Here is a 17636-nt window from a genome sequence, read left to right on the forward strand (position 1 = left end):
TGCCTTCTGTTTAGGTCCGCCTGTCTTGTTCTCCCTCCCTTCTATTCTGTGTCCTCTAGCTTGGGTATTGGTTCCCACTAGTAATTAGAATAGACTCTCCATGTCATTGGAAAGACAAGAAAATGTATGCTTACCTGATAAATTATTTTCTTTCCTGGCATGGAGAGTCTACAACCTGCCATTATTTAAATTTTGATACAGCTTTTTTTTTTTATCTTTTTCTAAACTTCAGGCACCTCTATACCCTTTGTGTCTCTTCTCTTTCCGTATTCCCTCAGCTGAATGACTGGGGTTTTATGGGAAGTGGGAATGATACTTAACAGCTTTGCTGGGGTGTTCTTTGCCTCCTCCTGGTGGCCAGGAGTTGAATTCCCACTAGTAATTTGAATGGATTTGTGGACTCTCCATGCCAGGACCTATTTTCTCCATTTTATTTCCGTTTTGGTGCACCTGGCAAAAGCCAAACTGTGGTAAACTTGAGTAACAATATTTTTTTTCTCTAATCCTTGTAGTACAGTTTCTACTGACGCTCTTATTGGAAATATCTGCAAACACTGCAACATACTTCTCAATTTATTTTATCCATTCATCAGTTGAATATGTCAAGTAAAATTAGCTTCTTAAAAAGGGACAGTCTCTACTTCAAGATGTTTGTCTAAAAAGATAGATAATGCCTTTACTACTCATTCACCAGCTTTGCATAACCAATATTGTTATATTAATTTACTTTATAGCCTCTTAAAATCTAAATCACTGTCTGTTTGTTTTTAAACCCCTGCAGGCTGCCTTTATCTCAGTGCATTTTATTAGCTTTTCACAGCAAGAACGAGCTAGTGAATGTGTACCATATAGATAACTCTGTCCTCACTCCTGTGCAGTTACAAATTAGCTGATTTTAGCCAATCAGTGACCCCACTAAAATGTCGTAAACAGCCTTGACATAAGGGGGCAGTCTGCAGCGGCTTAGATACAAAGTAATCACAGAGGTAAAAAGTATATTAATATAGCAGCGTTAGTTACACAAAACTGGGGAATGGGTATTGAGTAATAAAGGGATAATCTATCTTTTTAAGCAATCACAATTTTGGAGTAGACTTTTGTCTTTTATTCAGCTATATATAAGTTCTCATTGACATTCTAGAATATTTTTACTAGAGAGTAATTTTATTTAAAGATGTAAAAGACAGTCTGACACATTAAATAAGATAGCAACATAGGAAATGCTAGCAATAACAAGCAGATCTCTAGTCCTGCAAGCAGGCAGAATACACAATTCATCAATTTATCATTGCACTAGAAAATTATTGTGCAGAGCAACTTCTGCTCTTGCATGTAAAATCATATGAGAGCAGGCCCTGTCAATCACCCTGAATTAAACAATATCACCCATTGTGTGTAAAATTAAACATGCAGCAGACAATGTGTAAGTAAATCAAATTGTGATACAGAAAACAGAGCTCACCTTACCTTTGGCTTTCATGCAAAAGTTTCAGAGTGTCACTCATTTTATCTGACTCCTTAAGCTGTTGCTGAAAAGATGCCACCTCAAGTGTTAACTTCTCAAGTCTATGCCACAATTCAGCTACAAAACAGTGTGTGGGGGGGGGGGTTAATTTCAGAAACAATACACAATTAATTCATGTATACAGAAATAGCATTTAAAATTAGAGAATTTAAAATGGATAATGGACAAGGATATTGGACAAATCTCTCTCAGTAGGGCAGATAAAGCAGGAAAAATGTTTTCTCCACAGTAACCCAGAATTGAGTCTTGTTTCTGCTGTTTCTTTTTCCTACTAGTAACTTTTCTTTAAGTTGAGATGCTCCAACTTTAGTGAACCAAAGCTCCCAACCATCTGAGTAATGTCATGGTTTGAGAGCTCTGCCACTGTCCCACCCAACAGCCAAGGACCTTATAAAACGGTTTGCTGGGTATAAGCTTGTAGCGCCTAACCCCAGCAAACTCCACCCTGTCTTGATGTGACTTCCCCTCTAATATGCCACAACTGCACTCCGATACTCCTCACTAAGTTCCCAGTCTCCATATCACAGGAAGTCTCCACTAAATAAGGTATGAAGGTCTATGTGTGTAGGCTCTGTTATTGTGATCTACTTGAGTGCTTAATGTGATAATATACAGATGCCAGAATCAATTTGTTCGACTAAAACAACTGTTTCTTATGAGGCTACAAATCTGTTGAAATTCAAATTGACACATTCGTTGTTACCATAAAGGAATATCATCCGCAAGCATTTAGTGTGCAGCACGTTGTTTTATGATACTCAGCAAACTTAAAAAACCACTTGAAAGCTATTCTAAAAATGTTTTAGCCTAAAGATGGCTACAAATTTGAAAATGGTTTATGGCACATGTGAAACCCTCATCAAGGAAACGACTATTCCCCAGCATCAGAAAAATACTTATTTTAATCATACTTGTATGATTTTTTACTATTATATAGTATTTGTTACTCAGTTTCTATAAAATGACACATACCTTGTGATGAGGGTAGAATTCCGGAGGCATCTGTATATGCTGAATTGTTTTCCAGTTTATAGATTTTTGACTGAAGAGAACGATTTTCCTCCATGACTTTAAGCAACTTCTGCTTTAATGTTTCCTGAAAGAAAAGTAAAATATCATAATAATGGAATTGGTAGAGAAAAGAGGTTTCAATGGAAATATAACTTCATACAAATATCTACATCCTTTACAATAAAATATTGCAATTCCACATAGCAAATATGTAAGTATCCTCTTAAATGTTTCCTCAAACCATCCCTCTATATACATGCTTATATTCCATGCCGTTGTCTCTGTTCTATTCCTCTCGTGTGTAGGTTTCTCGTGTGTCCTATGCAGTGTTCTAAAATGCTACTTGATACAGACTTTATTTATTTTACTGTGCTGTATGCTGTGTAGTTGTTTGAATGATAAATAGCAATAACCCATTATCTCCTAATTATTAGATAAAGGGCCAGATTTAACGAAGTCTGTGCGGACAGGGCCCGTCTGCCTGGCATAGTGTCTAGTGTGCAACGTCGGGCTGTCAATCTCCCCAGTCGTTAAAGTCCTGAGGGGTTAAGATAAGCCACATAGGTGGCGAAGTGGGTTAAGAAACAGTGATTATGGGCTAGATTTATCAAAGGCTAGGCGAACTCTGTTAGTGCTTCACCTGTAACTGCGCCCATGTGCGCCTGAATTTATAAAATAAAAAAATAGACAACTTTGTGAAGGCGAGCTGGGGCGTAACAATGATAAATTTCGCCTGTCGGCAAAAGCATTTACTCCCTATTTATCACAGTACATCCCTATAAATATTTACACCGCCATGTTTTGATTATTAAAAAAGTGTTTTTTAGGTAACTATTTAGATTATATTTATATTATATATTTCTGTGCTGTTTTCTTTCATGTAATTAGCAAGAGTCCATGAGCTAGTGGCGTATGGGATATACAATCCTACCAGGAGGGGCAAAGTTTCCCAAACCTTAAAATGCCTATAAATACACCCCTCACCACACCCATAATTCAGTTTTACAAACTTTGCCTCCCGTGGAGGTGGTGTAAGTTTGTGCTAGATTCTTCGTTGATATGCGCTCCGCAGCAGGCTGGAGCCCGGTTTTCCTCTCAGCGTGCAGTGAATGTCAGAGGGATGTGAAGAGAGTATTGCCTATTTGAATTCAATGATCTCCTTCTACGGGGTCTATTTCATAGGTTCTCTGTTATCGGTCGTAGAGATTAATCTCTTACCTCCCTTTTCAGATCGACGATATACTCATATATACCATTACCTCTACTGATTTTCGTTTCAGTACTGGTTTGGCTTTCTACTATATGTAGATGAGTGTCCTGGGGTAAGTAAATCTTATTTTCTGTGACACTCTAAGCTATGGTTGGGCACTTTTATATAAAGTTCTAAATATATGTGTTTAAACATTTATTTGCCTTGATTCAGGATGTTCAATATTCCTTATTTCAGACAGTCAGTTTCATTATTTGGGATAATGCATTTGAATATTACATCTGTTAGGCTCGCGGTGGCTGAAAATGCTTCATTTTATTGCGTCATTCTTGGCGCAGACTTTTTTGGCGCAAAAAATTTCTTAGTCATTTCCGGCGTCATACTTGTCACCGGAAGTTGTTTGTATGTGCGTAATTTTTTTGACGTTTTTTTGCACTAAAGATGTCGGCGTTACCGGATGTGGCGTCATTTTTTGCGCCAAAGCATTTAGGCGCCAAATAGTGTGGGCGTCTTTTTTGGCGCTAAAAAATATGGGCATCATTATTGTCTCCACATTATTTAATTCTCATGGTTCATTTGCTTCTGGTTGCTAGAAGCTTGTTCATTGGCATTTTTTCCCATTCCTGAAACTGTCATTTAAGGAATTTGATAGATTTTGCTTTATATGTTGTTTTTTCTATTACATATTGCAAGATGTCTCAGATTGACCCTGGATCAAAAGCTACTTCTGGAAAAACGCTTGACTGAGTTCAGTCCTACCAAAGCTAAGTTCATTTATTTTAAATGTTATGAATGTTTATCTTTAGCTATGGTTTGTAATAAGTTATTATGATAAACTTTTACATGCAGAATCCATTAGTATTTATGCTTTATATATTGCCATTCTTTTTACATCTTATGCACAAGAAATATTTAGAAGATTTATAAGAAATATTTTTCTGATTCTATTTTAAAGGCTTTGTCTGACATTGTGCCTTCTAATAAAAATTTTTAGGTCTTTTTCACTTCTTTTTTAATTATTGAAGTTTCAAATGACCAACAACATACTGATTTATCCTTCTCTGATGATGATTTTTTTCTCATTCAGAATTTTCTTCATCAGATATTGAAACTAACAAATCTACTTTTTTATTATTTTTTTATTAAAGTACATTTGTTCTTTGTTGAAAAGGTGTTGATTATTTTGGATATTAAGGTAACTAGTTCTTTTTCAAGACTAGCTAACACTATTTCTGCTTATTTTTCTTCTGTGTTTTCAGAGGTTTTCTTTCCAATTCCTCATACTAGGGAATGGAATAGGCTGAGAATTTTCTTTTATTCCTTCTTCAAAGGTTTTAAACTATATTCTTTGCCAGCAGTTAAATTCAATTTGGAGGGTTCTCCAATTTATTGGGGCTATCTCTACTCCTACTAATTATGCTATTGTTTCTATAGCAAAATAGTATTTATTTTCCTTTAGATGGTTGTATCTTATTTATGAAACATTATTTAGTTTCAGGTACTTTTCTTGGTCCTGTGATTTATTTGGATGTTGCAATTGCTTCATTTTGTTCTGTTTACTTTAAGATCAAGTATCAGATTATGATTTATTTTAGCATTGTTAAGGGACAACATTTACTAGACTAGGTGCTGTTGCATTTGTCTTGTTGTTATGCATTTTTTGATTATGCAAGTCTACTGTATTGACTGGTCCTTTAACTGGACTATCATGCTAATAATTTCATTTGTGTCTTCATTTTATTGAATATTTTCGCAAATGAGGGTTAATCTATGTCTTTAGCTAGAAGAATTTTGTGATTTTTAAAAAATCCATATTTCTTTTGTTCTAAGATAATCAATTATTTGTTTTATAATTGGATTCAATTCTTAACTGTTACTCTGGGCTTCAAGATTGAGTTCTAAGACTAAAACTTTAAGCTTATACTAGTTTGGTTGTTCTTATTAAGGAACAAATTCCTGAATTCTTTCCCAAGTAACATGTTTTTAATTGGAAATTTTTCAGTTCGAAATCAGCTCCCTAAAATTGCGATGTACGTGCCGTATTCCAGCTTGGCTGGCAAGGGGCAGGTTAAGACTTCTTTGAAATTTATTTGGTTCTATTCGGTCCAAATTTCTTTGATTTTATTCCAGTAAGGCTAACACTTTCTTTAAGTGTGTTTCGGTCCTATATATTTTGGGTACTGTTGAAGCATGGCTGGGCACCCATGGGGTTCAAGCGCTGCTCAGACCTGGAATCTTCTGGGGTATTTCTTCCAGTTCCATTTTTAGGAACTGGGTTTTGGAGTTTTATTCAAACTATTCTGCCTTTTTTTGGTCAGTGATAGCATTATTTGTTTTCATTAGATACAATAAATGCATATTTTAATTTTTCTGTTTTCATTCAGATTATTTTCTGAGGATGCGGAATCTCATAAGATTCACTTTGCTCTTCAGGACATAGTTAGAGGGGGAAAAAAAGGGTCACCTTTTTTAGGTTTCCAGATAGTTTGTGTCACTGTCTTTGTCTCTATCAGACAAGGGACAATTTTATTGTGTTCCGTTTGTCGGTACCTTTAGTCTCTATTATTTCCTTCAGTTGCTATATATGCATAGAAGTTTTAGGTCTTATGGCCACAGCATTGGATTTAATTCCCTTTGCTCATTTTCAATAGAAAGAACCTTTCGAGTCTTTTATGCTGAATTATGATGCAGGGTTTCTAGGATTTCGCATTTTAAATCTTCGAATCCTAATATTTATCTCTCTTGATTTGGTGGTTAAGATCACCATCATTTAGTTCTACAGGTCTCTTTGTTTCTTTCAACCTGGACCATGATCTTTACAGATGTGAGTCTTTTTGGTTGGGAGGCTGTCTGAGGATCTCTGTCAGCACAAGGGGTTAGGAAATCTCAGGAGGCGAGATTACCATTTGATATTTTAGAACTCCGTGCTTTCTCAGAGTTTTTCAGTTAGTTTCTTTTTGAAGAAGAGACGTTTAATGTTTTTCAGACAATATCACTACTATGGTGTATGTCAATCATCAGAGTAGGACTATCAGTCCTTAGGCTGTGACAGAAGTGTCTCGGATATTAGCTTGGGCTAAATCCAGCTCCTATCTAAATTCTGTGGGTTTTTTTCCCAGGTATAGATATTTGGGAAGCGGATTATCTCTGTTAATCAAGCTTTTCTTCCGGGAGAATGGTCTCTCTTACCCAGAAATGTTTTTCATCTCATCTGAATAAAGAACTTCCCAGGGGCCTATTAAGGTCCGGGAATCTTCAGGCGGAAGTAGTGTATGCATTGACATTTCTTTGGAATTATCTTTTGGCCTATTTCTTTCCGCCTCTAGTCCTTCTTCCAAAATTCTTATGGAGTATTTGTTTGTTATGCTGGTAGCTCCAGCATGGCCTCTCAGGTTTTGGTATACGAATCTCATTCGGATGGCCAGTTGCCAACGTTGGACACCTCCGTTTAAACCAGACCTTTTCTTTCTCAAGGCCATTTTTTCCATCAGGATCTCAAATCATTACATTTGAAGGGATGGAGATTGAACGCTTGGTTTTTAGTCATAGAGGTTTTTCTGACTCATTGATTAATACTATGTTTCAGGCTCATAAATCTGTCTCTAGAAAGATTTATATTGAGTCTGGAAGACCTACTTTTCTTGGCATTCTTTTAAAATTCATAGAATTTTATTATTTTTTTCAGGTTGGTTTGGATAAGGTTTTGTCTTCAATTCTTTGTTAGGACAAATCTCTACTCTTTCTGTTCTTTTTTCACAGAAAGATTGCTAATCATCCTGATATTCATTGTGTTGTACAGGCTTTGGTCCATATCAAGCCTATCATTAATTCAATCTCTCCTCTTTGGAGTCTCAATTTGGTGCTGAGGGCTTTACAGGCTCCTCCGTTTGAAACTATGCATTTTCTGAACGTTAAATTACTTTATTGGAAAAGTATTGTTCCTTTTGGTTATTTCTTCTACTAGAAGAGTTTTTGAGTTATCTGCTCTTTTTGTGAATATCATTTTCTGATTTTTCATCAGGATAAGGTAGTGTTACTTCCTGATACTCATCATTTTTTCAGGTTTTGATTCGTATCAAACCTGTCATTAAGCCAATTTCTCCTCCTTGGAGTCTTAATTGGGTTCTGAAGGTTTTTCAGGCTCTTCTATTTTGAGCATATGCTTGCTCTGGACATTCATTACTTTCATGGAAAGTACTGTTCTTTTTGGATATCTCTTCAGCTAGAACAGTTTTTTTAATTATCTTTTTTTTTTCTTGTGAATCTCTTTGTTCTGATTTTTCATCAGGATAAGGTGTTTTTTTGCTGTCCTCATTTCAATTTTCACCTAAGTTGTGAATTCTAACAACATTAGTGGAGGAATTATTGTCTTTTCCTTGTGTCCTTATCCTAAGAATTCTTTGGTAAGATTCTTACATTCTTTAGGCTGTGGTAAGAGTTTTGAAATATTATGTTGAAGCTACTCAGATTTCAGACAGACTTCTAGTCTATTTGTTATCTTTTTCTGGTTTTAGGAAGGTCAGAAGGCTTCTGCCATTTCTTTGGCATCTTGGTTAAGCTTTTGATTCATCATGCTTATTTGGAGTCGGGTTAATCCCCGCCTCAGAGGATTACGGCTCATTCTACTAGGTCAGTTTCTACTTCCTGGGCTTTTTAAGAATGAAGCTTCTGTTGATCAAATTTGCAAAGCAATGACTTGGTCTTCTTTGCATACTTTTACTAAATTCTACCATTTTGATGTTTTCTCTTCTTTAGAAGCAGTTTTTGGTAGAAAAGTACTTCAGGCAGCTGTTTCAGTTTGATTCTTCTGCTTATAATTTCAGTTTTTTTCATTATTAAAATTGAAACTTTTGATTTGGGTAATGGATTAATTTTTTCAGCGGAATTGGCTGTCTTTATTTTATCCCTCCCTCTCTAGTGACTCTTGCGTGGAAGTTCCACATCTTGGGTATTTATATCCCATACGTCACTAGCTCATGGACTCTTGCTAATTACATGAAAGAAAACATAATTTATGTAAGAACTTACCTGATAAATTCATTTCTTTCTTATTAGCAAGAGTCCATGAGGCCCACCCTTTTTGTGGTGGTTATGATTTTTTTGTATAAAGCACAATTATTCCAATTCCTTATTTTTTTGATGCTTTCGCTCTTTTCTTATCACCCCACTTCTTGGCTATTCGTTAAACTGAATTATGAGTGTGGTGAGGGGTGTATTTATAGGCATTTTAAGGTTTGGGAAACTTTGCCCCTCCTGGTAGGATTGTATATCCCATACGTCACTAGCTCATGGACTCTTGCTAATATGAAAGAAATTAATTTATCAGGCAAGTTCTTACATAAATTATGTTTTTGCCATATGTTGATAATTTAAGATCACAAAAAATAAATATAATTATTATATATATATATATATATATATATATATATATATATATATATATATATATATATATATATATATATATATAAAAAAACTGTTGGTACCCATATGCGCCTGTGGAAGCGCAAATTTCTTGCAATAACAGTCTTTTTTTGTCACTGAGCCTTTGGAAAATTAGTTAAAAGAAGAAAATACTGCATCACAAGATGTAAAAGCATGTGTTATAATGGTGTTCGCCTCAGTCTGTATGGTAAAATATACAACACGCAATTGAGGCCGTAATTTCAGTTCCCTATCGGCGCGAAGCAATGATAAATAAGAAACTAGGCATATTTGTAGGTTGGGCTGTTAAACTACGCCTATTACTAATGTATACTGTTGCACTCTGGAGCGTGCCCGTGCGCCTAGGCGAATGCAAGTGGAGTGCGAAGAAGTTTTCAGATGTGCGCAATTATAGGCGCTGTGCTGTGATGAATAGGACGATCAGTTTGTATGCACTATTTTGGACGGAATTATAGGAGAATGGCTTTGATAAATCTGGCCCTAACTCTCGGCTGCAGGGTCACTCATGCGAGTCTCCAGCGCTCTGAAGATCATATCGGAGCTTCAGAAATGGAACCCATTATCATTGTGTTCTGATTCATGACGACTTGGAGATGTATAATTTCAATGTTATTCTCCTCTGCCTTTAACAAAATAACATCTTTTTATAACCCCAATATAGGAACATCCAGTTTCTAAATACAAAAGATTTTTTTTATTTTTTTTTTAAAGATTAGCTGCTGCAATTAGCTTTAAGATGACAACTGCTCAACCATTTTTTCCCCAGGTAGAGATTTCATGAATCAGAGCATACAATTTAAAAATAAATTAAAAAAAAAAAAGACTTTCACAAGAACATAAGGAGTGTGCATGTATTGTGTATGGGCAGAAGATATACATATATTGGTGAGAAAAGTATGTGAAACCTTGGCCATTACCTGGAGCTCTTCATAAATGTTTAGTTGAAGCCATTCTGTTGTTGATTTACTGTTATACTTTTGGGTTATTGTCTTATTGCACCACCCAACTTCTGTTGAGCTTTAATTGACTGAAAAATCTCCTTACATTTGAATGCAAAATGTCTTAGGAATTCATTTTTCCCATCAACGACAGCAAGCTGTACATACCCTGAGGCAGCAAGTAGCACAAATCCATGATGCCACTTCCACCATACTTAACAGTTGGGGTGAGGTTTTGATATTGGTGGGCTGTGCCTTTTGTTCCCAACACACAGCACTGAGTGTTCCTTTCACACAACTCTACTTTGGTTTCATTTATCCACATAATATTTTGAAAGTAGCACTGTGGAACATCCAGATGCTGGATTACAAAATTCAGATATGCAGCATTGCTTTTTAGGACAGCAGTGGTTTCTTTTGTGGTGTCCTCTCATGAACACTGTTCTTGAGAAGTCTATAATTCATAAAACTAATCATATTTGTCTGTCTGTTCCTGAGATTTCTTTAAGTCTCTAGATGACATGCTAGGATTCTTCTCAATCTTGCTGAGCATTCTGCATTGTGCTCTTGTAGTAATTTTTGCTGAACTTTCTTCTTCATAGATCATCTTTCTTTCCGTGGTCTGATGAACATGAAGGTGTTTAGAAATACTTGTGCAATCCCTTCCTTTTTTATGCAAGTCCATAATGTTAGGTCTTCTGAGATTTCTGTTGTTAGAGATATGGTTCAGGCAATTCTTCTCTTGAATAGCAAACTCAACAAATGTAAGTGATCTTTTATAGGGCAGGCAGCTCTAAACAACTCCCCAAATCTTGTCTCATTGATTGGACTCCAGGTTAGCAGACTCTTGACTCCAATTGGCATTTGAAAAAGTAAATATACCAGAAGTCATTGTACCTTTTCTACTATGCAGTGTGAATGTTTATACAGTGTGTTCATTAAAAACATGAAAACATATAATTGTTTGTGTGTTATTTATTTAAGCAGTCTGTGTTTCTGTAATTGTGGTGACTGAAGATCAATGACCAATGTGTGCAGAAATCCACGTAACACCAAAGCCTACTTCAGTATGTTCTCATGGAAAGGAGCTGAGTGTTAATAAAGGATAACATGTAAATTGTACCGGTTTGTAAAATTGTATGCTGAAAATGTAATTATACAAATGAAAGCCATTTTTTAGCTCACATCTAATACATACCAAGTTGTCACCTTCTGTGTTTCCCGCCATTACCCTACAATTTGCTGACATGTTCTGAAGACCGTTGTCCATGTGAGATGCCTGTGGCCCTGAACTGCTATGAATGAGGTTGGACAGTAGTTCTCTTGCTGGCACTACAAGAAACATGAAATAAACGGCACCAGATTTAGTTAAATCTCTCCCCAGCTCCCTCACATGAATTTACTGCTCATGGTCTGACATTGTTAAGCCACTTTGTTAAATTAAAGGGATAGAAAGGTCAAAATTAAATGTTTATGAATCAGAGCATGCAAATTTATGCAACTTTCTAATGTATTTCTATTGTCAATCTTGCTTTGTTCTCTTGGTATCATTTGTTTAAAAGCATATTTAGGTAGGCACAGGAGCAGCAATGCACAACTTGGAGCTAGTTGCTAATTGTTACCTGCACATATATACCTCATGGCTCATCCATTGTGTTCAGCTAGCTCCCTTTAGTATACAACTTCTCCTTAGCCTACCTATGTCAACTTACACAGAAACCTCTGGTTTTGAAGTAGGGATCCAGATCCATTCCAGTAACGATCCACTAGGTCAGTTAGCCTCTGGAGTACATCTGAGAGGGAAGCGGATTCTAATCCTAAGGGACTTGCTGCTTCCACGTGTCTGTTGCCATACAGCAGGTCTTCATTCTAAGGATGTAAAACAAGGAGCATAGCATTCACATTTACTTTTTGCTAAAGCAATTGATGAGACCTTTATATTCTGTTGTCAAATTTCCAATGAGAAACATCTAAAACCAGAAACTGTCCTGGCCTTTCGGTTTTAACTGACAACTTCAATGTTCAAATACATTTATTTTTTTAACATCCTATGGGAAATGCACCCAGTTTATTCTGAGAGTGCTGCCAGGGACAGGGAATCTGTACCCAACCCAGTCTGAGTGCAATCCATTAGCATGTAATGAAAACCTGGCCTTTTAGAGGTACTTGAGGACCACGGTTAAGAAACAATTATTTACAGTACATAAAACAAAAGCCACTTTTGGTCACTTAATATCTAACTATATATAATTATCACTAAATAATGTAAGTATATTGTTTAGCTGCTACAAATTAGTTTAGAACCTGTGAACATTAAAATATTAAAGGACTCAATGTCCTAAGTTTTGTAGTCTTAACTACTTAATCAATTTTACATTTCATGATCACATCAAATAGGTAGGTTTTCGATTAAAGCCACAGTTTAAAGGTGTTCACAAACAATCACTCTATATAACTTATGGAAAACTATGCATTTATGTGCATAGTTTAAGCACATATGTGAAATCAGCATGATTATTATAAAGTAACTTGCAAATTCAGTAATAAAAAGTTTTTTGATTTTGAGACATTAACAAAATTGCCATTTTCTCTGCCAAATCATAACTTTTAAAAAATCAAATTAGATGAGACACACACACACACAATATAATTACAGCTAGACATGTAATCTGGTTCTATGTGTCAAAGGACAGAGACAGATACATTTTTTTAGATGAGATAGCAAAATAAGAAAATGTATAAATCTCCAACATCTGGAAAGTGGGTGGTATATGGTAGAATACTCCTAGCCAAATTTGAAAAAGTACATTAACAATAGAGATATAAAGTTTGAAAGTCACATTACAACCAGGGCTGGATTTACAGCCAAGTCTGTAGGCACCAAAATCGGAAGCATTCACCGTTGTGTGGGTGACTTTAACTAAGGTAGTAAAATAACAGCACACTGCACGTGTGTGGCAGCCATCTTTGTTAAGGCTGCCGAATGCATTGCTGTTGTATCCCTGCCAGCAGTCATCTTAGTTAAAGGGACAGTCTACACCAGAATTGTTATTGTTTTAAAAGATAGATAATCCCTTTATTACCCATTTCTCTTGTTAAGTGTATTCAGTCCACGGGTCATCCATTACTTATGGGATTATATCTCCTTCCCAACAGGAAGTTGCAAGAGGATCACCCAAGCAGAGTTGCTACATAGCTCCTCCCCTCACATGTCATATCCAGTCATTCTCTTGCAACTCAACTAGATAGGTCGTTGTGAGAGGTCTGTGGTGTTTTTTATACTTAGTTTATTTCTTCAATCAAAAGTTTGTTATTTTAAATGGCACCGGAGTGTGCTGTTTGTTCTCAGTCAGTATTTAGAAGAAGAATCTGCCTGCGTTTTTCTATGATCTTAGCAGAAGTAACTAAGATCCACTGGCTGTTCTCGCACATTCTGAGGAGTGGGGTAACTTTCAGAAAGGGAATAGCATGCGGGGAATCCTGCAAACAAGGTATGTGCAGTAAATTATTTTTCTAAGGAATGGAATTGACTAAGAAAATACTGCTGATACCGATGTAATGTAAGTACAGCCTTAAATGCAGCAGCGACTAGTATCAGGCTGATTAATGTATGTTCAATAAGTAATTTTCTAAGGAATGGAATTTGACTAAGAAACTACTGTTAATATTGTATAAGCCTTAACTGCAGTAGAAGCGACTGGTAGCAGGCTTATTAATAACACTACCTAACTTTTAAAGTGTATGTTTAAAACGTTGACTGGCATGTTATTCGTTTTTTGTGAGGTACTTTGGTGATAAATCTTTTGGGGCATGATTTTCCACATGGCTGTTGTTTATTTCTACATAGAAACGGTTAACTGAGGTTTCCCACTGTTGTAATAGGAGTGGGAGGAGCCTATTTTTAGCGCTTTTTTTGCGCAGTAAAAATTCAGTTTCAGTCTTCCTGCTTCTTCCTCCTTGATCCAGGACGTCTCTAGAGAGCTCAGGGGTCTTCCAAAGTCATTTTGAGGGAGGTAATCAGTCACAGCAGACCTGTGACAGTGTGTTTGACTGTGATAAAAACGTTAATTGTTAAATTGATTATCCGTTTTTGGGTATTAAGGGGTTAATCATCCATTGGCTAGTGGGTGCAATACTTTGCTAACTTAATACATTGACTGTGAAAATTTGGTTGCTATAACTGATTTGGTTCATTGTTATTTCAGCTGTGACATTTTTTTGTGCTTCTTAAAGGCGCAGTAGCGTTTTTTATATTGCTTGTAAACTTTTTTGAAAGGATTTTCCAAGCTTGCTAGTCTCATTGCGAGTCTGTTTAAACATGTCTGACACAGATGAATCTCTTTGTTCACTATGTTTAAAGGCCAATGTGGAGCCCCACAGAAATATGTGTACTGAATGTATTGATTTCACTTTGAATAAAAGTCAATCTATCTGTAAAGAAATTATCACCAGACAACGAGGGGGAAGTTATGCCGACTAACTCTCCTCACGTGTCAGTACCTTCGCCTCCCGCTCAGGAGGCGCGTGATATTGTGGCGCCAAGTACATCAGAGAGGCCCATACAAATCACTTTGCAAGACATGGCTGCTGTTATGACAGAGGTATTATCTAAATTGCCTGAATTAAGAGGCAAGCGCGATAGCTCTGGGTTAAGGACAGAGCGCGCTGATGATGTGAGAGCCATGTCTGATACTGCGTCACAATTTGCAGAACATGAGGACGGAGAGCTTCATTCTGTGGGTGACGGATCTGATCCAGGGAGACCGGATTCAGAGATTTCTAATTTTAAATTTAAGCTTGAAAACCTCCGCGTATTGCTAGGGGAGGTATTAGCGGCTCTGAATGATTGTAACACGGTTGCAATTCCAGAGAAAGTATGTAGGTTGGATAGGTACTTTGCGGTACCGGTGTGTACTGACGTTTTTCCTATAGCTAAAAGACTTACAGAAATTATTAGCAAGGAGTGGGATAGACCCGGTGTGCCCTTTTCCCCACCTCCGATATTTAGAAAAATGTTCCCAATAGACGCCACCACACGAGACTTATGGCAGACGGTCCCTAAGGTGGAGGGAGCAGTTTCTACTTTAGCTAAACGTACCACTATCCCGGTGGAGGATAGTTGTGCTTTTTCGGATCCAATGGATAAAAAAATTAGAAGGTTACCTTAAGAAAATGTTTGTTCAACAAGGTTTTATCTTACAGCCCTTGCATGCATTGCGCCTGTCACTGCTGCTGCGGCATTCTGGTTTGAGTCTCTGGAAGAGGTCATTCGCACAGCTCCATTGGATGAGATTATAGCCAAGCTTAAAGCACTTAAGCTAGCTAATGCATTTGTTTCTGATGCCGTTGTACATTTAACCAAACTAACGGCTAAGAACTCCGGATTCGCCATCCAGGCGCGCAGAGCACTATGGCTTAAATCCTGGTCAGCTGACGTGACTTCTAAATCTAAATTGCTTAATATTCCTTTCAAAGGGCAGACCTTATTCGGGCCCGGCTTGAAAGAAATTATTGCTGACATTACTGGAGGTAAGGGTCATACTCTTCCTCAGGACAGGGCCAAATCAAAGGCCAAACAGTCTAATTTTCGTGCCTTTCGTAACTTCAAAGCAGGAGCAGCATCAACTTCCTCCGCTTCAAAACAGGAAGGACCTGTTGCTCTTTACAGACAGGGGGTGATCCACCCAGTTCCGCGGACGGAACAAGGGCAAGGCTTTTACTCAAATCTGTTTGTGGTTCCCATGAAAGAGGGAACCTTCAGGCCAATCTTGGACCTAAAAATCTTAAACAAATTCCTAAGAGTTCCATCATTCAAAATGGAAACTATTCGAACCATCCTACCCATGATCCAAGAGGGTCAATACATGACCACGGTAGACTTAAAGGATGCCTACCTTCATATACCGATTCACAAAGATCACTATCGGTACCTAAGATTTGCCTTTCTAGACAGGCATTACCAGTTTGTAGCTCTTCCCTTCGGGTTGGCTACGGCCACGAGAATCTTTACAAAGGTTCTGGGCTCACTTCTGGCGGTTCTAAGACCGCGAGGCATAGCGGTGGCTCCGTATCTAGACGACATCCTGATACAGGCGTCAAGCTTTCAAATGGCCAAGTCTCATACAGAGATAGTTCTGGCATTTCTGAGGTCGCATGGGTGGAAAGTGAACGTGGAAAAGAGTTCTCTATCACCACTCACAAGAGTCTCCTTTCTAGGGACTCTTATAGATTCTGTAGAGATGAAAATTTACCTGACGGAGTCCAAGTTATCAAAGCTTCTCAATGCTTGCCGTGTCCTTCATTGCATTCCGCGCCCGTCAGTGGCTCAGTGCATGGAAGTAATCGGCTTAATGGTAGCGGCAATGGACATAGTGCCATTTGCGCGCCTGCATCTCAGACCGTTGCAATTATGCATGCTAAGTCAGTGGAATGGGGATTATTCAGATTTGTCCCCTCTGCTAAGTCTGGACCAAGAGACCAGAGATTCTCTTCTCTGGTGGCTTTCTCGGGTCCATCTGTCCAAGGGAATGACCTTTCGCAGGCCAGATTGGACGATTGTAACAACAGATGCCAGCCTTCTAGGTTGGGGCGCAGTCTGGAACTCCCTGAAGGCTCAGGGATTATGGACTCAGGAGGAGAAACTCCTCCCAATAAATATTCTGGAGTTAAGAGCAATATTCAATGCTCTTCTAGCTTGGCCTCAGTTAGCAACACTGAGGTTCATCAGATTTCAGTCGGACAACATCACGACTGTGGCTTACATCAACCATCAAGGGGGAACCAGGAGTTCCCTAGCAATGTTGGAAGTCTCAAAGATAATTCGCTGGGCAGAGTCTCACTCTTGCCACCTGTCAGTGATCTACATCCCAGGCGTGGAGAACTGGGAGGCGGATTTTCTAAGTCGCCAGACTTTTCATCCGGGGGAGTGGGAACTTCATCCGGAGGTCTTCGCTCAACTGATTCATCGTTGGGGCAAACCAGATCTGGATCTCATGGCGTCTCGCCAGAACGCCAAGCTTCCTTGTTACGGATCCAGGTCCAGGGACCCGGGAGCGGTGCTGATAGATGCTCTGACAGCCCCTTGGGTCTTCAACATGGCTTGTGTTTCCACCATTTCCGATGCTTCCTCGACTGATTGCCAAGATCAGACAGGAGAGAGCATCAGTGATTCTGATAGCGCCTGCGTGGCCACGCAGGACCTGGTATGCAGACCTAGTGGACATGTCGTCCTGTCCACCATGGTCTCTGCCTCTGAGGCAGGATCTTCTAATTCAGGGTCCTTTCAACCATCCAAATCTAATTTCTCTGAGGCTGACTGCATGGAGATTGAACGCTTGATTCTATCAAAGCGTGGCTTCTCGGAGTCGGTTATTGATACCTTAATACAGGCTCGGAAACCTGTTACCAGAAAAATTTAACATAAGATATGGCGTAAATATTTATATTGGTGCGAATCCAAGAGTTACTCATGGAGTAAGGTTAGGATTCCTAGGATATTGTCTTTTCT

The 17636-nt window shown here is 38.0% G+C and overlaps 1 protein-coding gene across 1 annotated transcript in view; it reads right to left on the reverse strand.

Annotated features, from left to right (window-relative positions):
* Nucleotides 1–17636, reverse strand: part of LRRC36 (leucine rich repeat containing 36) — a 56414-nt gene that overhangs the window by 24007 nt on the left and 14771 nt on the right. The window contains exons 6-9 of the mRNA XM_053695211.1: nucleotides 11842–11998; nucleotides 11328–11461; nucleotides 2498–2621; nucleotides 1468–1582 (exon numbers count right to left, since the gene is read on the reverse strand). Of these exons, the coding sequence (XP_053551186.1) occupies nucleotides 1468–1582; nucleotides 2498–2621; nucleotides 11328–11461; nucleotides 11842–11998 (530 nt within the window). The remainder of the gene's footprint in view (nucleotides 1–1467; nucleotides 1583–2497; nucleotides 2622–11327; nucleotides 11462–11841; nucleotides 11999–17636) is intronic.

This window comes from Bombina bombina, chromosome 1 (assembly GCF_027579735.1).
Source record: "Bombina bombina isolate aBomBom1 chromosome 1, aBomBom1.pri, whole genome shotgun sequence".
NCBI lineage: Eukaryota > Metazoa > Chordata > Amphibia > Anura > Bombinatoridae > Bombina > Bombina bombina.